The sequence below is a fragment of the Ammospiza nelsoni genome, chromosome 10 (genome assembly GCF_027579445.1).
Source record: "Ammospiza nelsoni isolate bAmmNel1 chromosome 10, bAmmNel1.pri, whole genome shotgun sequence".
Classification (NCBI taxonomy): domain Eukaryota; kingdom Metazoa; phylum Chordata; class Aves; order Passeriformes; family Passerellidae; genus Ammospiza; species Ammospiza nelsoni.
Genome location: NC_080642.1, coordinates 393,431 through 415,312, shown reverse-complemented (window position 1 = coordinate 415,312; position 21,882 = coordinate 393,431). Strand labels below are relative to the sequence as shown.

At 40.1% G+C, this 21,882-nt stretch overlaps 1 protein-coding gene across 5 annotated transcripts; it reads right to left on the bottom strand.

The window, feature by feature from the left end:
- Positions 1-1,801: 1,801 nt before the first annotated feature.
- Positions 1,802-21,607, bottom strand: RNF13 (ring finger protein 13). 5 transcript variants are annotated; one of them, XM_059479033.1, is made up of 10 exons: positions 21,512-21,607; positions 18,017-18,144; positions 15,861-15,941; positions 11,504-11,629; positions 9,504-9,591; positions 7,713-7,803; positions 7,107-7,212; positions 4,935-5,028; positions 4,500-4,580; positions 1,802-3,257 (listed from the first exon to the last, which is right to left on the bottom strand). In XM_059479033.1, the coding sequence occupies exons 2-10, from the start codon at positions 18,128-18,130 to the stop codon at positions 2,893-2,895; spliced, it is 1,146 nt and encodes a 381-aa protein (XP_059335016.1). In that variant the 5' UTR covers positions 18,131-18,144; positions 21,512-21,607; the 3' UTR covers positions 1,802-2,892. The 5 variants fall into 5 exon arrangements, with proteins under 5 accessions (XP_059335016.1, XP_059335015.1, XP_059335017.1 ...); XM_059479032.1 differs by having other exon boundaries at positions 21,481-21,605; XM_059479034.1 differs by lacking the exon at positions 21,512-21,607 and adding an exon at positions 21,155-21,328.
- Positions 21,608-21,882: the final 275 nt, after the last annotated feature.

The following is a 21,882-nucleotide window of genomic DNA, read 5'->3' as shown; positions in this document are numbered from 1 at the left end:
TCCAGCTCTCTGGTGTGGGGCTCCCCTGCCCTCCGAATGCCCAATACATCATTCCTAAACAAGCTGAAGGCAGCGTGACATTGGACCTGGCACAGGAGCATGGTGGCCTGCCCAGGTCAGTACAGCCAGGGTGGGAATGTGCTCCCCTCACCCAGACAGGGGGCAGATGTAAAGTCTCCCTTACCTTCAAGGATTGCATCTGTATTTTTTACTTCTGCTGAGAACTCCTACAAATACATGCCCAAGGGGATGTGATGGTGAACCCTGGAGCTTGTGGGATGGGAAGACCACTGAACCCAAATCACGGGAGGTGAATCTGCCTTCCTGGGCCCTCAAACCACTCAGGTGCTTCTGGACAGGACCTTTGTTCTCCCCTCCTCCCCCCACACCTTCATAACTGGTGTCAGCTGCACCTGCTCCTCTGTTTGGCACTAGACCTGGGTCTAACTAAAACCTTCCTATATATAGTGTTCATATTCTCCCACTGCCAAGTGGTTCTGTGTCTGAACTGGATCTCCCAGGGCCAAAGCTGGAGCAGACCAACGCACTCAGAGCACAGAGCAAATTCCTTTCAGTAGTAACTGGTACAGAGGAGGCAAATCTGCTTCCCTCGTAAAACACACATGAAGCCGTGCCCAGTGTCTGAACACAAAGTTGTACTCACCTTTTGACGGCAGAACCTCGTTTCTCCCTAGTTAGGAGGAATGAGGATATTGTATTCCCAGAGCGGATTCTATGGTAAGGCCAGAGTGGATGGAATTGACTATAGCAGCACCCCAGAGGCAGAGCAGCTGCTGGCAGCACACACCAGGCACTTGTCATCACATTCCTTACTGTGACATTGTTCCTTTCTGACCAATTTCCCTCTCTTGAGGTCTTTGTCACCTGTTTCCTTCTGCTTGGTTAAGAATTAGGTGTTGTTCAAATTACTTTTTCAAATGCATTTGTTGGTAAATTTTCCTCGCATAACTGTCTGCAACTGACTGCAGGCACTAGAATTACATAAGAGCATAGTAAAAAGTTTAGGTCAGTTTGTGGTTCTGGAACGCTTCAGATTTTGGGGACCGTTCCTGGAATACAATAATGAATAATCATATGCACTCACAGCAACAGCAGGGACCTATTTTAAGAAAAATATTTCAGTGTAGTAATTACATTTTCAGAAACCATTTTCCCATTTGGACTCACCTAGACACATGCACGGTGAAGGGGAATTTTGCCTTGTGAAAATATACCACTACACTGGCTGTCATTACCCCATGGCTGCTGGCAGCAGTGGTTTGGAGATGAATCATCCTTTTGTTATTATCCTTTTGCTGTGCCTTATTGTGCAAAATAAGCTTTCCCTGCTCTCAGCCAGGCCCAGAAAACTGATCTGCACTGCAGAGTATGTGGCTGCATAGAGTAAGGTCAGAAACCCCATCTGGGAGCCTCACCTGCCATCGCTTGTCCAGGGTTCTGGCACTGGGCTGTGGTTCTGCAGGTGCTGCCAGCTGGGTAGGAATTGTTCAGAGCACCCTGGTCCTCCTTCACACTCCCCCAGGCAAACTACAGACTCTGGCCAGTCCAAACTCCTCCTCAAGCTACAAGTGAACAAAAATGAAGGTTTTCTGCAGAACTAAGACCCCTGCACATAGCACTGGTCAGTGCAACCCCTTGTACTGTGATTCACAGTATGATGCAGGAAACATCTGCTTGGGCTCCCAATAGTTCCACGTTACACATCTTCAAAAGCACTTCAGCCTCAGTAATGGAGGTGAGTACTCAAGGCCTCAAGTGATGCAAAAGTTCAATAAAGTCCTTTTGATATTTAAAGTGGAAAACATGTTTATTAACATTCTTTCAAGCTTTCCTTAGTCAAGGCCATATAAAAAAATCTCCATTTGAGTATATGCATGGTTTTACTTTCTACATAGTTACAGAGGTATTATATAGAATCTACCTTTTTTGTGATACACTGGTAAGTACTGAGTTCTGTGAGACTGGTGTAAGCACTTGTTTTCAAATCAGGTATTTGAAAAGAACAATGTTTTATATACAGTTTAGCAGACTAATGCAGCATAAAATGCTCTTAGTAAGAGGTATATGAGCCAAGGATCAATATATTACTTACCCTAAACTTTTTTTTCTGTGTGGAACAAAACCTCTGTCTTGGTTATCTCCTAGCTCCCACCTCCTCACTGGAAACCACACAAGGTAGTAGCAGCAAGGAGGGATAATAATGTGCTTATGGTGGACCTGACCTTGTGAATTGCTCAAAACTAAACATATACTCTAAGTTTCCTCATCCTGGGAATTGCCCAATAGAACTGCTTAAACTCAGCTACCATGGCAAACTCCAAAGGATCATTTGGAATCACTGCGTTGAGATAAAAAAGGAATTTCTTCTGCTTTAACATACCAGCATATAGAATATTGGTCTGTTCTACTTTTTCCTTTCAGCAGTGGTGACAATTTTTAGGAAAACTATACAAACATGCAAATACAGTTTTTGTTGGGCCTAAGGGGTAACACATATCTACATATAATAAATATTGCTCTCAGGATGACCCAGTTGTAGCTACAAAATGGAAATAAAAGTACTTCCAGAGAAATCCCATTTCAACAGGAGACAGTCTCTGTGATATTTCAATTGATATAAACTATTAACATTATTCATTAGCATTGTGAAGTCCAGTTTAACTGTTGGTTTTGAGAAGACAGAATGTGTGACTGAATACCTGAATCAAAAATAATCTACCTGTAATGATTTAACCAGAGTACTACTACATGAACTGCTGCTCCTATCAAAGAAACCAAATGGATTACAGATTAAAAGAGATTCCCTATGCAAAGGTTTGTAAATAGCCTCAAGAACCCTTTTGTTCATACACCTATGGGTCATTAGTAGTCTCAGACAGTGTTTGCCACTCTGTACTCCCTGTCCTCACTGGGCTGCAGCTGAACCACTACACTTTCTTCATTCATCCCATTTTCCGCATCACTGCTATCAACATTGTCATTGTCATCCTCCTCATACTCCGAGGACTCGGTCATGTTCTGATGGGAATGGGACTCTGACAGAGCCCCGAAGGACTGTGTGCTGACCGAGGCCAAAGGCCTGAGCAGAGGAGTGTTCTCAGACACTTCATTCTCCTCCTGGCTGCTGTCTGTCTCCGAGTCAGAGTCCCCCTGGGAAGGGACCACTTTCTGCTTACACACAGGACAGGTTTTTTTTGTTTTTGTCAGCCACGGGTCCACACACTTGCAGTGATATGCTGTTAGAAAATAAAATACAAGGACATCATTATAATAGTGAAAAGGACAGGGAAATCTGCTAAACCATTTCTGTTCAGTAACACTGGAGAATTTTAGAACATAACTCACACAGAATTCTAGTGCCAAATTTGTTGGCATGTAGCCTGTTCAAAACACCTGACGGCTTAGGATCTGAGTCACTTGGGGCTTAGGATCTGAGTCACTTGGGTTTATGCAATGAATACCTGTGTTTTTTACTGAGTGAATGAGAGCAGTAGTACAACAGGCCACATCTGACGACAAACTTTAAAGATTTTTGAGCAATTCCATCCACTTAGCAGCAGGTATGCCCATCATCATCATCCCCACACCATCCTCTCACCTCCACATCAACATGTATCAACACACTTCATTATTACAAGACATTACTGTGTGATTTTGTGGATCTTAAATTAGGTCTGTAACTGGCACTGCAACTAGACTGGCTGTGTTTAAAAACAAGTATTTGTCTTACTTATGGTATTAAAAATTCAGCTCTTCTTGGTAAGAGAGACTTTTACTTGGCAAAGAGCTTGTGTTTACATGGGCCAGCAACACCATGTTTAGTACCTGGTCAAGCACACTGGAAACATGTTCTACACACGACTGGTGCTGGGGGCTGGTGGTGTTCAAGTTAGGTTACCTCTGCAGTCCCCCATGTGGAGAGATACCATGGACTTGTTCTTTCTCTTCTGAGAAATCCTTGTTTGTCAGCCTGGTCTGAAATTGGTTTTATGACTGAGGTTGTAAAAGCTCAGCCTGTCACCTGCTGTGCTGGCTGTGTATAGAAAGCTGTAACACATCTGCAATGGGCTGGACTCGAGAAAGACTGTGACAGGGAAAATATTTCACTAACTGACTTCCAAGTGCAGTCAGGCAGTGGAGTGCATGGCTGCAGACTCCAGGACAGACCCATCCCTTCAGCTGTACCTCTAAGTCACCAAGAGCTCAGTTAAGTTTTGTGATTTATTTGTCTTGGGGAAAGTGAAGGCCTATTTATTTAAATGTAAAAGTATTACAATAAATATTGATATTTAGGGGACCGATTTTCTTTTATGTGTATATCCAAGGAAAATCCAAAGTGGGAATGCTAGCCTTTTAGCTTGCATATTAGCAAAATGGGATTTATAAATCACTTACTAAACATATGCACTGTAGGTTTTGGACAGTGTTTTGGAAAGCTCTTTTTAATCTAAATTCAAACTTAAAACACAGTTGCTTACCATGAGAGCACGGAAGGATCCTGAGCTTGTCTCCATCCTCATATTCATCCAGACAAATGGCACACACATCATATTCATCTCCTACACCATGCAATTGATAATTAGTTTGACTTTAAAGGCCTTGCAGCAGACCCTCCTGACATGCACATGGGCTTGGGAACTTGCATGCAATTTCTGCACTGATTTTTTTTTTAAGCAATGTTTTAATGCTCAGCCACGGCCTTCTCTGCTCCCATTAAGGAAGTGTTAGAACTCCTCTATTGCAGTGAGAACAGGGCCAAGATAAACGTTTTGTATGCTTTCACTCAAAACTCTTTTACCTATTTCAAGTGTACTCAAAATTATCTCTGAAACTTAATACCCCTTTGATTTACAAGGTTTCTGGAGTTAAAAACAATATGATCCAGTGAGTTAGACAAAGAATGATCCACTTGCCTTTCTTAAACTTATGTACAGGAAGTTTCTTAAGCTGATCCTTCCTAAGCCGATTCCTTCTTGCTCTGTGTCTGTCCTGAACAAATTTTGTTATCTGGAAACAGACAAGATAACATGAACAGTAAGTTACACCAATAAAAGAACAATAGAAGTTTTGATTTATGAAGCTTTGCAGTAAGTTGGTCGAAAAGGAACCCTAGCTAACACAGAATAACTTCTTTCCTTGGCTGAACACAAGGATGAAGCCAAACAAGCCTAAAGGCTGTTCTCCATGAACATGGCACTTGGAACTGAGAGTACACAAAGGTTTTTTGAGAGGAAAGAGAAAAAAAAAGGTATGTATCCTACATAAAATAATGGCCATTGCTGCAATCCTCTACTGAGGCCTGTAAAAAGCAGGAAGTATACTGCAGAGCAAAACACAATTCAGTAAGTTTGAACAGTTTTCCTTACAGATTTAGATTATTACAGGTCTTTTAGAGAATTATTCCCACATTCATCAGAACTGTTTCAATATTAGCTAAAAGAGTAGGTTGAGGAGTAAAGGGTTTACTTTGAGTTATTGTTCCATGTTATACTATGCCATACTAAGATCACTCAGTAAAAAAAAAAAAAACAAAACAACTAAATAACTAGTAATACAAAGCTCTCCAAATAACTGTAATAAAAATTTTGTTTCCATTTTCTTCATAGTCCCGGATGCTATTTCTGTTCAATTTCTAATTTTAGCACCTGTGATATGACATTTTTTCAAATATGATGACAAGCAAAGAAATGAACAAAGGATATTTGAATCTAAACTGTTCATTCAGGCTCTTTCACCACAACTAAAAAATAAGCTGTATGCACAAACTGCAGTTTTTGTGCTGTAATGCAGATCCTTAGTAGCAATCAGAGTCTCATGTAAATCTCCTAATTAAAAACAAGATTGTCTTAAAGAAGCAGGGACAGAATCAGAAAAGAATGAGGACCAAATCCAATTTGGAACCTCCCTGAAATCAATTTCACTGCACCAATTAATTGTCCAGTGCTCTAGTCTGTTGAGCTGTCTCTGTGAAGACCTCTCTATATGCAAGGGAATCAGTATCTCCTAGTTTAGTATCCTTGGCATATTTACTCAGTGTGTATTCAACTCCTCTGTATCGGTTGCTGACAACAACACAGCAGAGAACTGGCCATAAAACTGAGCCCTGATGAGCACCACTGCAGCCCAGCCACCAGCCAGGTGTGCGCCCTTTGCTGCAACTCCCTCAGCCTGACCCTTCCCACAGTGCACCCACCGTCCTGTGTACACAATTAGCTTTCCTGGGGTGGTTTTGCACAGAAGGACACTGTAAAAGACAGTAGCAAAAACTTTGCTAAAAAGAAATTCATCTTTAGGTGATCATTCTGCTTTGTTTTCAGAGCTGCTACAATTGCAATTGTGCCAAACATGCCCAGGATTGCCAATGAAATATGTAACTTCCAGTGCAAAAAATACTAATGCAGAAAAATATTTTAAGTGTTTATACAACAGTTGATGCTTTACTTGCTTTTTATTAGAAGGTAAAATAATAATTTTGGCATAGATTACAAAAAAAAAATGGGATGCTGAGTATCCCGAAATATGTAACTATGCTACCTTCCCATTTCAAGGAGAGATGTCCCAGCTGAGAACCCCTACAGCAATGCATGTGCTGAGACCAGAGCTCTGTGCTGTGAGGCCCTGTGCTCACACACCCATAGCTACACCTGAGTGCAGTACAAAACAGTGAGCCCTGCACCCAGGAGCAGTGGGACTAATGAGTATTAAGTTTGGTAAGGCAGGATATGCTCTCAGTGTACAAGAGCACAAGGTCACTCTGAATGGGGCCAAAAAACAAGCACTTGTGGAGTTAAGAGTGCAGTGAGGACAATTCCTACAAGCAGTTACACGCTAAGGAGAACATCCAAAAGGCTTCTGATATCCCTTTGACAAAATCCTGCACCTGTTTGTTTTATTGATAAACTGAAGGATCACATGTAAGCATGGTACAGATATATGCAGTACACACAGCTTGACTCTTCCTTTATCTTCAGTGACAGATGAAAGAAAAAAGTATTATTATGATTTGAAAGAAAAAAGTATTATTAAAAGAAGAAACTTACCTGATGATTTGAAAGAAAAAAGTATTATTAAAAGAAGAAACTTACCATAAATATGACGATGAGAATAAGACAGATCCCTACTATTATTAGGAAAGGGATTAAGTAGTACTCCAAAGGAAGACTGAACTCTGGGATTAACACAACGTGGCCACTGTGGGGAGGAAGAGATAACACCTTCTAAATTAATGAGAACTTACTGAACAAGCTGACAAGCAAATACAATAAAATTTTTTTAAAAAGATTGTCACACGAGACACAGGAACCCTACAGGAACCCTACCTGTGCACAGCAAGACAAAATTCAGTCCATACCCACACAATGTAAAGATAATTAAATAAAAGTATAAAACACTGTTTCTTAGAACATTTTTTGAGTTAAAACTATTTACTGACCTCAATGAAACCTAGAGAAACCAGGAAAACCACCTTATAGCTGCTTTGACAGCAGAATGAAAAAAATGTTACATGACTATCAAAACATACAGCAAAATTAATATTCACTAAAGTATTACAGGTTGCTCTCAGCCATAAGACTTCACCTGAAACACCTATAACCTCTGTCATCACAGCATCCTACTTTAAAGCCATAAATATTCCAAAGAGACAACAATCTAATGCAAGGAGTAACACAGCTGCATGTGAGTTAACTTACCCTTTTTCGTAAGTAAACTCCTCTTTAAGAGAATTAGCTGATGTCTCACCAATAAAGACAGAAGGAATGTCAATCTTCTTTAAAATCTCAACTGCATAAAAAAAAGCAGGAAAGTAAAAGTATTATTACATGGACAATGTATGGGTACTCAAGATACAAGACCTGAACATTATGAGACTATCACAACAGAACGATATTTTAGCACAGTGACATCCAGCTTAACGCACATGCATGTTACAGCTTTACTTCATATAAGTGCTATTATTTTTCCTACACAATTTCTAGGGAATTTATTCCTGGTAGAAAAATTTAAATTCCTAATGGGAAAGAGGCAGCCTAAAACCAAAATATGTTGACAAAACAGGATCATAATTTTAACTAGAATACCATTCTTCACTCAAGAGATTCAAGCAAGTCACATAGCTCCATTGATTTCCAGAATTTCGGGCAACTTACATGATTTTGTGAACTGGTTCTATAAGTTTTAATTAATCTGTCTTCCCTCCTTTTCACCCCAAACATAAATAAACATAGTGGAAACAACTGTGGCTAGATAAGGTCAGAAAGAAGAAAATCAACACATATCTCAGTCTCAAGAAACTGGATGAATTGTTGTCTTCTCTGTCTACCAGTGAAGGCAGAAATAAAGGAAAAGTTATCAAAAGATAAGTCACATATTCTAGAAAACCTTCTCCTCAGCTTCACATTGTATTGATTTGCCCCCTAATACTTCACATTTAAAGCTCAAAGTAACCTGAGTTTAGTCCATCTCAAAGCAGTCAGGTTCCCCAAGGCAAAAGCACACGTGGCTGAACGTCAGCTCACTCTATGAGGTCTGTGTGTGTTGGGAACTTGTTCTACATTTTGGTTACTCAGTGAAACCTGAAAATAAGATTCACATGGGTTGAGAATTCATTAAACCCACTTTCACATAACTGCCCAGACTACTCAGCTCCCATGTAGCTTGTCAAAGTTCACTCCTAGTTTACTCAACGGCATTTCCACTGGAAAAGAATTTATTTTCCTCTTATTTATTTTCTTGTTCCATATTGAACAGGTTGAAAACTGAACAAAATAAAGAAATGCCACAAAGAAAACAGTAACTGCTAGAAACACAAAGCACATACCACAGAACAAACCTAGCACTGTGACTAGATTTCAAGATGTTCTAAACATATCCACTTCATGAAGGTTAAAATTGGAACAGCTAACACAAGAATGGTAAATGGTGCACTGGTCTCTAAATACTCTCTTTCCAACTGAAAATTAATGCAGGTGATATGCTAGAATGTATTTGTCCAGAGGAACGGGAAGATGCATCCAACAGTGCATCAACAAACTGGAATGACTATGACAGGTGAACTTCATGATCTAAAGTCCTTTCCAACCCAAATGGTTCTATGATTCTAAATACTAAAATGTCATATTATAAAGTTTGCTTTCCTTCAAAATGTGCATTTTCTACTTTTCCACTTAACTAAGAATACATCAGCTATTTTCCATATAAGTAATATAAATCTAGCCCAGAACACTTAAACTGAAATTTGAAGGAAAACCAAAAGAAATGTTCAGAGAAGGCACAAGTCAATGTATTTGTTCTTACACAAAATTTCCTGTTATTATATCTTAAAAGCAAGAGGATTTATCTGGGTTTTTTATTTAGTTTGGTTTTGGTTCGTTTGTGGTGGTGGTTTCGTTGTTGATGCTCTTGTGGCTTTTTTGGTGGTGCTGCTGTTTCCAGTGGGTGAAATGAAATTCAAACAGGAGAGAAGAAGTGATACCTGTACTTACTGTCGTTGGATCCCATGCTTATGAGGTCATCAGAATCAACATTGTGAACTATAGCTGCCTTGTATCCGGCTCTCTGGGCATTTAACACCTGTAAGCCACACAAAATGCTTACTGGAAAGACTATTGCTTGCAAATACAGTAGCCTGCCTGTGCTTTCTGAGATAAGGTGCACTCCCACAAAGTGATTAATATGGACATAATTTGGACCTATAAAACATGTGTCACCTTTCAAAGCAAAATCATATAAAAATTTTTACACTCAGGTAAAAATTTCTTCAGAAAGCCATTTTAATATTGTCTGCACACAGACTATATATATATATATCAAAAATAGAATTAAAAACTTTCTACAAATAGTTAAAAATATTTCATCATAATTGAAAATAAAGGCACTAACTCACTTTGGTAATCTAGATATCACCACTTGAGAGTTCATCAAGTCAGATGAGTAGTATCTTTTCTGTGCTTTAGAGATGTGGAATATCTCACCTGAAAGCCCAGGTATAAGAAGCTCTCTCATGGAAAACTACAAAATTATAACTATAGGTACAAAACTATTCACATCCTGTGTACCAATTACATTTCTAATATAGACTCATCTTTTCATCAATACAAGGAAAACCCAAGGTCCATGTAAATGACAATTACTGATATTACCAACACAAACATAGCTAAGTTACAACTGTTCATCTTGGATACTGCTTTTACTGCATCCATCACAGTATAAAAATCTCTGCACAAGCTGCAAAAAGCACTTAGAGCACCTTGAGAAACTTTTGGGTTTCATCCCAACAACACCAATTCTCTTCCCATATTGGTAATGACTATTTCAAACAGCAGAACAATGATACTGGAAGATGCAGAATGTAGACACCTTGAGAAATTCCAATATTGAAAAAAAAAAGCAAATCCACTTAGAGATGTTAACATACATGCATGGTTGAGAATTTGGCCAATATTGCATCACCACAGAAAATATCCATAGTGCATGCATAAATAAATCAAGAAATAATTTATACCTGCACTTGTAACACTTGTCATTTTCAACATGAGACAGAAGTAGAGGACTTTTGCCCCCCTTCTTTTCCCACTGAGCCATATGCACACACAGTGGCAGGATTCCCAGGACAGACTATGTGCCATTCCCAAGTCTGATGTGAAGGCGGATGACATGCAGTGAACCTGCCTCTGCAGGTGGAAGCTACAGTCTAGGTAGAATTTATGTGGTTCAATCACCACATAACTGAATCTACCACACAGCAGCAAAAGCAAACACAGCTGAAATCTCCTTTTAGTTCATGAAACTCAACAACAAACTGAAGATCCCTATTTTCTTTAAGACGTCCTTAGCTGCCTCATTGTATCGGATTAATTTTCAAGAAAGCCAAACAGAAATCATTCTAATTTTGCATTTTTAAAATCAGAGAACGTTAAGGGTTGGAAGTGACCTTAAAAATCAAGTGGCTGGAGCATGTCCAGAGAAGGGAATAGAGCTGGGGCAGGGTCTAAAGCACAAGGAGTGGCTGAAGGAGCTTGGGGGCTCAGCCTGGAGAAAAGGAGGTCACGGGTGATCTTCTCACTCTCTACAGCTCCAACAGGAAGGTTCAGCCAGGTGGGAATAGGGCTCTTGTCCCAGGCAACCATCAGTAAGACAAGGGGACATAGTCTAAAGCTGTGCCAGGGAAATTCAGGCTGGACATCAGGAAGAATTTCTTCACAGAAAGAGTGATAAAACATTGGAGATGGTAGAGTCTCCATCCCTGGAGGTGTTTAACAAAAGCCTGGGCATGGCACTCAGTGCTCTGGTGTAGTTCACATAGCGGTGTTTAGTCACAGGTAAGCCATTGGTTGGACTTGGTGAGCTCTGGTTTATCTGTCTGGAGACAATAAAATTTTCCCTTCCCTTCATATCCATATCTATTCCACTGTTAGCTATAGAATTTTTCTGAAGCACCAATAAACTCTTTGAAACAGAGGGTGGGGGGAAAATCACATCTTACCTTGACATCAAAGTTGCACTCCAGCCTTCGGATTAACACAATAAAAGCACCAGAGGAGTTGTCTCTCAGTGGAGGTGGGGCTATAGGTTCACATGCATTCTCTGGTTTGGAATTTATTAGAAATCCCTAGAAAACAGGAGCAGAAAAAGAAGTTTAATTTCTTTTTAACAAAAGGGTCAGTAGTCAAGTATATGGAAAGAAAATGGCACATTTTCATACACTAGCTAAAAAAATTGTTATTATCAGCTCAGTCCTATACCATAGCAAGATTTCTGCTACTTCCCTGACTATATATTTTGATTTATCAGAATTTTTATATCTGTAAATAATTAGAAAGTTTAGAAGAAAATACAGTTTTTCTAATCCCATCATACTCAGACTCTGCAGTGTAATTCAAGAAAAAAGAAGACAGCATACACTACATTAACATAGTGTAACTATTGTTCTAGGACATATGAGACTAATACAGGAAACCACAAATACAATGGCCTAAGAAACACCAACACAAACTCAGCACTCGCCAATTAACAACAGAACACAAGCAAAATTCTGTCTATATGACCCCAGCACTGACCTAGCATACGAAACAGCTGGTTTGCTATGGTAAGCACAGATCGCTCAATAAGCTATAGCTGAAAGCTTCAAGAAGTAGGAAACTCTGGAAATATCAACTTTGAAGCAATCTTTGAGTTTTTAGGTGGCTGAGATGGTGGCCTTCTGTCAACAGTCTATTGCCACTTACTATAGAATCTGACAAATAGTTTTTTACAACCTGCTTACTAATAAATCTTAATCACACCATCTGAAAGAGTATTTCATCCTATTGTAACAAATATAATAGCATTTTTAAAAAGTAATTAAAATCTTAATGCAAAGAGAAAGTTTTAGTATAATATTCAGTTCTAAAACTCCATTTCTACACATGTGATGACATCTGTCTTAATTAAGACACAGGGCTGTCTAAGAGTTAAAAAGGTCAGAATCAAAGCTCCTTATATCTATTTCTGGTGTATTAAATTGGCTCGCTACTTGGGTCACTTAATCACCCTCTGATTCCCAATATAGTCAGTAAACAACTACACAGCTTTAACATACCTTCTCCCCATGATAACACTCACTGGGCATGGAAATGAAGCTTGCTTGAGGGAAATTGCACAGAAATTCCTGAGTTACAGGAATTCTTGCAGTACTTTATTACCCTTTGGGATTAAAAGGGCAACATGGAATTAAAGAGCAGTCCACTCTCACCTTATCACCAGCTTTTTTTCCTTTTTTTTTCCCTTGCATAGGGGTTACGTTCAACACTGCAACATTAACAACGTTGCAGAGGCAGTTTTTGGGGCCCTACAGGCTTACAGACAGAATAAACATAAAACAACTTCCTGCCCACACGGGCTATTCACGGTCTCCAAGGGGTTAATACAATACAAACTCCTCTTCTCCAGAACTTGGAAGGTGGTCTGCCTAAATTTTTGTTTAAAATTCTAAGCTGTAAAAGGAAACACAACTCAGTCATAAACCCTCATACATTGTTCAAAGGGAACAGCAAGATGAATCACTGCCACATGACTGATTCCATGTAGCCACTGCCACAGCAAAAAAAGTAAAGAAGCCTGAACTTTCCACAAGCCCTAAATTGCCTGGATGACCAGACACAACCTCCTTTCTCATGCACAAGTGTTTCAATTGCCAGAGTGAAACAGAAAATACATTTTATTTAAAATGAACAAACTTACTGACACTGACTTGTACAAACGTGACTCTAAAGGAAACAAACGGTTCCTGTCACTGCAGAGCACCTCAGGTCAGGCAGCCAGAGAGAGAGAGACCTTGCCCCTTGATGCTGAACTCAGCACAGCACACCAAAATGCATAATCTCAGCAACTACTTCCATGAATGTGAAGACTAGAACTGAACTGGATATTCACCTGGCTTTTATGTACTTTTCTAAGCAACAGAACTGTGACACCAGTCCACAGCATTAACATCACCATAGGACATTTATTTTAAAATAATTTAGTTTCTACCTCCTCTATCTTATATTACAGAGATAAAAGTTATGAATAAAAGCCTTCACACCAGTTACTACTGTCACCAGTATGTCTGGACAGCTACTACCTCAGCAGAACCCAGAAAGAGCAAAATGCGCTTTATCACTGCTGTCTAAGGAAGATGCATTTATTTAACCTCTCATAGTTCTTTCCCATTTTATTTTCAACTTCATCTCTCTTCTGTTAGTTTCTCTCAGTCCACCTACAGATCTTCCTGTCTTCCAAGTGAGTGTACTGACCACACTAAAGACATGAAAAGTAATTATCCTGCTGTAAATGACATTCTTGCGGCTGTATTTCAGAAGACATCAAGTCTTCAGAATTTCTAATCCAGCACAAAATACTGATAAAGCCTAACCTGTATTCCCATGGCCATATCCATCTTGGACAGTTTTTGCATATTAATCATTTTACATGAAGTCAATACAATTTTTCCCTTTCCAGTTCCACTAACATTTGCAAACCTTTACATCTTACTCCTGTCTTCTCTAATACTAGGTGACTTTTACAATTCCATATGGTATAATATTTATACGTTTTTCCATGTCAATGAAAATGGGATTAAGAAAAATTTTAAAAATAATTAAAAGCCACCTGCATATTTTCTGCTAATTCAATAGATCAGCACTTCCTAGTGCCTTCTCTTGATATTATTATGACCAGTTTTCAAGTCATGGCCCAGCATCCCTACCGAACATGATGCTATTTCAAGAAGACACTCCAACAGATAAGTAACAAAAATGTATATGTGTATCTGCATTTTCCTCAAATATTGATACAGAGTAAAATAAAAGAGCATGAGTGTAACCCACGCCTTAAGGGGCACTGGGAGAATGGGGAGACCTTCTCACTGAAGGGAAACCATGTAAGGAGAGGGCACAGGATCAACCACAATCCCTGCCCTGGACCCCAGCACTGGGCACAGCCCACAGGCACCACTGCAGAGCTGCAGCCCCTGAGCTTCAGCAATGCAACAGGAGTAGCAAACAGACAGCAGCTGTAACTTCCCAAGAAACTGAGCTACAGTTGCTTTATACAGCATAATTAACCAGGGCCACACGCCTCTATCTTGCCATGCCACCCCTTCACAGGGTGAAGGGGCTTCCCAATGTCGGACTGTAGGGAGACAATGAATCTTCCAAACAGATTTTTCAAAAAACTGTATCACACAAAATTTAGTCTGTCTTCTGCTGATTCCAGTGCAAGGTAACTGACATCATGTATCAGTATTGCCATCAAAACACAGAAAACAGTGGTCTATCAAACTTCTTAGTAAGATTTCCATTATTTATCTATTTTTAATATATTTGATAAAAATTACAGCAAAATCTCCTTAAGTAGACAAAGTGAATTACCAAAATTCACTTCTTTGCAAAAGAATCTGCCTTTTCACAGCCAGCATCAGATCCTTTGCATATTTGTTTTGTTTGAGCAGTTGATTAATAATTTCTGTCTTTTTTTTCCTTGGCACTACATTCCTTTAATTTTTATCTTTTTTAGCTTGCAGAGGAAATGCTCAGCAGATACAGTTCTCTTTAAACATATTCAACATATTCAAACATATTTAAACATATTCAAATTCAATCTAGCACTTCCCAATCAAATCTGTCATTATCTCGAACCCTTTGTGCCTCACACTGAGTGCCAAAAAGGATTGTGGGGGTTTTACCCCAGCCAGCCCTGCCCTCAAGCCCCATGCAGCTGCTCACTCACTCACTTCCCCACCCACAGCATCAGGGAGGGAATTGGAAGGGTAGAAGCTAAAGAACTTGTGGGTCCAAACAGAGACAGGGTAATAAGAGAAGCAAAAGCCACACACACAAGCCAAGGAAAATAAAGAACGAATTTGCTGCCTCCATAGGCAGGCAGGTGTTGCAGGGCCCATCGCACACAGCAGTGACTTGGGAAGACAAACACCATACTCAAAAGGCCTTTCTCTTCCTTGTCCCCTGTTCATATACTGAGCATGATGTCCCAGGGTCTGCAATACCCCTTTGATCATTTTGGGTGCTCTGTCCTGGCTGTGCCTTCTCCCAGCCTGCCATGCACTCCCACCTTCCTCACCAGCGTGGCAGCAGGTGGGAGCAAAAAGGCCTTGGCTGTGGGGGCACTGCCCAGGAGTAACAAAATCACCTCTGTAAAATCAGCCCTGTGTTCAGCACAAAGCCAAAACACAGCTCCATACCAGACACTGGAAGAAAATAAACTTTAGCTCAGCTTAAAAAAGCACTATATATATATATATATATATATATATATATATATATATATATATACACACACACACATATGTTTTTTTTTTTTACCTTCAAGCCTTCTGCTGGCAGTCTGTAGCCAAATCTAGCAGGTAGATCATCAAATGTCTGGGTTCCATTTTCAAGGTTATACTAAGAGAAATAATTTGTTAAAAAAAAATTAGGTTTGCAACAAGACAAATAGTTAACAAGTATAAACAAACCAAATATCACTGTGTATTTTTTTAGATTAAAGTATTTTTTTAGATTTATCAGACATAGGACATCTTGTGACCATGTCAATGAAATCACAAAACTGCTGATTCCACCTGTCTTCTACTCACATGTTAACATCATTCTTTTCTTATCTAGCTGTCAAAACAAGAAAGTAAGTAATAGATATTTTGTTGAACTATTTACATGGCAAATCTTTCTTTCTACTGTATAAAATTCAAATACTATCATATGTGCACAACAGAAACTACAACCAAACCAAGCAGGCAAAAATCTGAAGAGCGGGGACACTTGGATGTGGAGTTTTCTTTGGATGGTAGTGGTGGGTCTTTTGCCCTGAATTCACCTGCATACAGGGAAAGCAAACTTTTAAGAGTTGCTTTACTGTAGCCTCCATATGCCAGCCCTTCCCAATTCCCTGCTATACATTCGGAATAGTTGCTGAAAAGTATCTCTAGTTTTGTTTTATAATAACTATGAGTTTTAATTTTAACATAGAGGAATACTGTAAAAGACCCTAAATACGTGCAAGCTTTGTTTCCCCTTTCTTAGTTCATCTTCTCTGGCTGTATAACATGCCACACCAATACAGAATTCAAACAGAAAAAAATACTGTGTATTTATGGCATATTTTTTTTATTAAAAAAAGTTTCCTGCAAAAGTGGTGAACTCTACAGTTAACAGACTTGAACATGCATCAGTTGTTTTATTAAACAGTTTGGTGAGTCAGAAATGTTTGTCTATTCATCATATCATCTAACTGTCACACAGAACAGCCAAGTAAGGATCCTGTTTGTTTCAGAGGGATGTTTCCTACCAGCCAGGCTGGGACAGGAGAGTTCAAACTACAGTTCAGAGAAAAACACTGCCATGATTTAGCTGAAGTCTTCCAAAGGAGCAATGTTTGGAAAGAGCTTTCTTCCCACAGACTTTGAGGGGAAAGAGGTAGGAATGGAGCCAAATTTCAAAGAAGTTTCTTTATTCTATGTAACCAATGTGCCCCACACAATCGCTCCTCCTGACCTTCCATCAGAGAGCACCAGTGCACCACCTTCCATTCACCTTCTTCAGAACGTCCTGAGCTCAGGCTACTGCCAGTTTGCCCTTGAGTCACTTGACAAGCCCCAGCTTAAGCCAGGAGTTTGACACAAGCCTATTTTTTTTACCCCGTTTTATCCTCACATAACAGCACTTCACATAGACATGATCCTTCGAGGCTGCAACTATATGAGCACATAGAAGCATAAGACCATTCCTAAATGTAAAGGGAAAAGAAGAACTTCTTTCCTTGGTAGGAACCAAAAACTTTGGCCAGAGCTTTGCTAACAAATGGTTAATCATTAAATGGTGAAATCTCTCAAGACTGTAAGTGATCTGTGCACCAGCAATTCCATGTGACACAATGCAAACATTCCCTCTTCTGAGCATCTTTTAAGCATTCCACTGGCTCCTTTGTACAGCAGTTTAGTATCTAGTTAATCTCTTAGTTTCTTACTTCAAGATATTCTCAGAATAAATCTGCAACTTCCAAATATCTAAGAATAAAACACACTTCATTTTTATACAGTATTGTTTTAGAATACTACACACAAAGCTTAAATAGGAAAAGAATGCCAACTATATTTCCAAAGTGCTCTGTTTTTCTTTTTTTTTTCTTTTTTGAGGTTGAGTGAGTTGTTTTCTTTTAAGTAACTTTTCTAAGAGAGGAAGAAGCAAGAATGAGTTAGGTTTTTATGAAAAGAGGAAGCTCAGACTTGGTGACAGAGAAAAGAGGGGAAAGGGAAATTGTGCTTACAGTAAAAAGTTTAAAATTTCACAATAAAATGATCACGTCAGTGCCATGATAAAGCAATTATCTATCTGCATTGTTTCTGTGTATTTTTTCTTCAAAAAGTTTTTACAGAATAGTATCAACTGATTAATTAATGGAACAGTTGAAGAGAATTCAATGTCATAGATATTTCACCCATGTAGAAAAGTATTATTATACTTACTGCTAAAATATCTGCCTCCACAGGTAAAAGATTCAGGAAGGCAAACAACTGCACAGTCACAATAGTGTATATCTGAGTGGCAGACAACATCAGCATTCCTATTGATAACAGCATATTTTATTCAATACCTGCAAGAAAAGAATCAGAGTCAAGGCACACATCAAATACTTTCCTGTGTCATTTTACAGGACTCTTGGTCACTTAAAACTCTTCATATGCAAAATATTATTCAATGTATACCTTTGAGAAACAAGTAATCTTAAAGTTACAGGGTTATTTTAGAAGTTATATGATTATTTTAGAAGTTCCTTTTGCTAGAAGCATGTCCCTCCATGGGAGTGACAGCATGCTAAACAACAAAATCTGTAAGAGCAAGACTTGAAAAGGCTTCAGGCACCACAAAGCAATGCAAGGGGTACAAAGGGATGATCATTCACATTACATTAATCATCCTTAGACACTTCATTTTAAACTTCCCTTCTTCTAGCACAAATCCAAATCAGCAAAATTCCTGATGCACCTTGAAAAATTCCACTAAAAGTATGGATTCCAAAAATACACTTACAAAAGCAATGTGATACCAACTTGAAGGAACTTGAGATTTCTCTCAGGCTTAGCTACACCATGACTGTGGGCAAGCAACCTCTTAAGAATACAGAAAGCACAAAGTATCTTATTCCCTTTACAAAAGCTCACACCAAAACATGATCAAGCTAGAAAATCTCACATTCAGAATTTAAATAAACATGCTCCACTACACCTCATACTCAGAGTACAAAACAAGCACCAATGAAGTGCTACATTCAGCGGGAAATGTAACCACTTTCACTCTGAATGGAAGAGAATTGTAGGGTTCACAGCTGTCTGAATGTCTCTAGAGATTCTTCCAACCTCAAAATAAGAAATTACTGAAAATTACATAAAATAGCTGTAACACAAAATAATGGGTCCATTTCTGGGTCCAACATAGCTATAAGAATTAAATTAATTAACAGACAAGTTGCAAAAGTGCACAGTATGCACTTAATGTAATTATCTGAACATCTGGATCTCCACTAACTTCTTTTACTGGAGTAATTAATAAAGTACTTCTCAAAAAACCCTATTTAGTCATACAAAATGTTAGTTGAAACAATTTTTTGTCAAAAACCTCCAAGCTGTGGCTTCTTGTACAATTGCTTTCATGTGAATTTGTTTTAATTTGACTGTAGCTATTTCTTCTGAAAACTATTGACTTAACTGAGAAATCACAGCCAACACTACTACTACTACTACTACTACTACTTTCTTTTTCAGAATCAAGAAAAACCTAAGAATTCCTGTCCTTCGGACCTACCCTTCATGGGTTTTTCAATCAAAAAGCATTCTCCCATAATGTGGGGCTCTCAACATTAATTAAAGCAAATACCAGAGAGATAAACTTGATTTAAGCTAACATGAAGTTAATTAGAACTTATTAGTAGTATTTGGAGGAAACAACTGATACTGATACTTTCAACTGTAGTATTGAAAGTTTTGTCACTCTGTTCTCCAAAACTGATATGACATTAACAACTCTTAATGTTGTTAATTAACAACATGATTCCAACTTGGCCATCAGACATATAATGCTTTGTGAAATTTTCAACTGGTTCACAGAAATGAAGTTACATTCACAGGAAAGAAATAGTAGTGAGTTACACAACTAATGAACTTTTATTACTAAATTAAGATTTATCGCATTCTCTCATCAGCCTGCCCTAAAAAAGAGAACATCAGTGAAACTGGGAGGATAAAAGAACCATTGTTTCAAATACACAGCCATTTCTACTATGACAGAAACAACAATACACTTGAAGCTACCAGAGCACTTTAACCAACACAGTAAGTCCAGCACAGAGAAAACCACTAGAGTATTAAGCAAGCTTAGAAAACACAAGACACACAAAATGCATATACAGTGCACTCTTCCCCATCAATTTACACGCACACAAATTCTTCTGTGCTCAGGATCTGACGTCTCAGACGCAAGCCAAAAAGCCTTACAATTCCTGAAATTCCGTGGCTCGTTGGAAAGCATGCCCCTCTCAGCTGAGGGAGGCAGCTCAGAGCACACAGAAAGGCAGGTGTGTGGAAAAGGGCTCTACTGTAAACTAAACAAAACAAGTTCAACCTGACTCTGCAGTAACCTTCCACGCTTCACACTTGATTTACCAGTGTGTATAGACAAAGTTGTCCTTAAATAACTTTGAGTATTTCTTTGCACTCTCCATGCTAGAACACACAAACTGAACTGTGCCTGAGGTGCTGCATCCCTCTGTCATGGGTCTGAAATGAGGAGGGGAAAACGTGGGGTGTGCTGGACCAGCACAGCTATGAGCAGCAAAACGCCCCTGCAGTAAACACACCAAGCACATATAAGATAAAGGTCACAAATGTATTGCACAACTCAGAGACACAGACAGGAATTTTCATAGCTTTTGGCAAATGTTCACAGGTCAGGCTTCACAAACTACACCTAAATATGAAATTTTTAGATATTTGTATCTCAATCAACTCAAAATCTGTTTCAGAGCATAATACAACACAAAGCAATTCTATATTCACATGGTTATGTTTACATTTTAACTCTCTCAATAAAACAGCTTTTCCCTCCCACTTCTGAAAAAAAAAAACAACTTGTACATTTGTATGAAACAAACTTAAATTCCATTCTTTTAAAGCCAAATGTGATTGTAAATCTTACAGTAATCACAAAAACAAACATATAAACATACAGAAGCTTCGTGACAAATTCCAAATATTTTGATAGACTGGGCTGAACCTTCCAAAATTTCATAAGCAGAGGATTAACAAAAACTAGACAACTAATAACAGTAATTCTCATTCACGTTCTCTAATCTCCCCATATCTGAATTCTTGCATTTTGATGCCATCGTATCATTACTGACACAAATGTCCATCTCAGACCTACCACAAAACTGGACACTGACGCACGGGAAGCAAGATCAGCATTCACACCTGTTAAGATGCAGGAAGAACTCCTCTCAATTAATTTTAACGTTTTTACTAAGAACTTGGCTTTCAGCTAGTCAGACTCGACGCTACTCATCATCCCACAAGCCCAACCAGCAGCCCCAGCCCGCCTCAATACCACACACCCGGAAGGGACGGAACGCGCGACCAGGGGTCGAGCTTCCACCGGGCCAGGCGCGACGCTCGGGGAGCGCTCCAGAGGCCTCCGCTCCGCGTCGCTCATCTCCCTCCCGCAGTTCCCGGCAGTTCCCGCAGTCCCGGGACCGCGGCCGCTCCAGCCGGGCTCAGCCCCGGCAGGGCCTAAGCCGCCCACGGAACCGGGCCCCGCCCCGCCACTCCAAAGGTGGAGGCGAATAAGCACTGCGCAATGGAGCAGCAGGCCCGAAAGTGCTCGGCCGCCGCACGGTCGGAGCGCCCAGGGAGCCTAGCGGCCGCGCCCCAATGCTCACCTGCGGCCCGGGGGACCCGCCCCGCGCTCACCTGCGGCCCGCGGTCCCCGGGCGGCCTAGGCCGACGCCATGGCGCGTTCCGTGCGATCGGCGCCCGCGCCGGAAGTCCCGCCTGCCGCCGCTCCGTCGCGGGCGGTGGCCCGGGAGAGCCCATTGGCCACGGGGGCTGTCACTCAGTGGCGGCGGGGCGGGCCCGGCCCCGCCGGGGGCGTGGCTACGCGGTGGCTCCCGCCCCGCCGCCAGGGGGCGCGCAGCGCCTCCGGGGCCAAAGCGGCGCCTCCGGGAGCGCCTCGCATATCTGGGGCACGGGCTGGGGCACATCTAGGGCATATCTGGGGCACATCTAGGGCATATCTGGGGCACATCTAGGGCATATCTGGGGCACGGGCTGGGGCACATCTA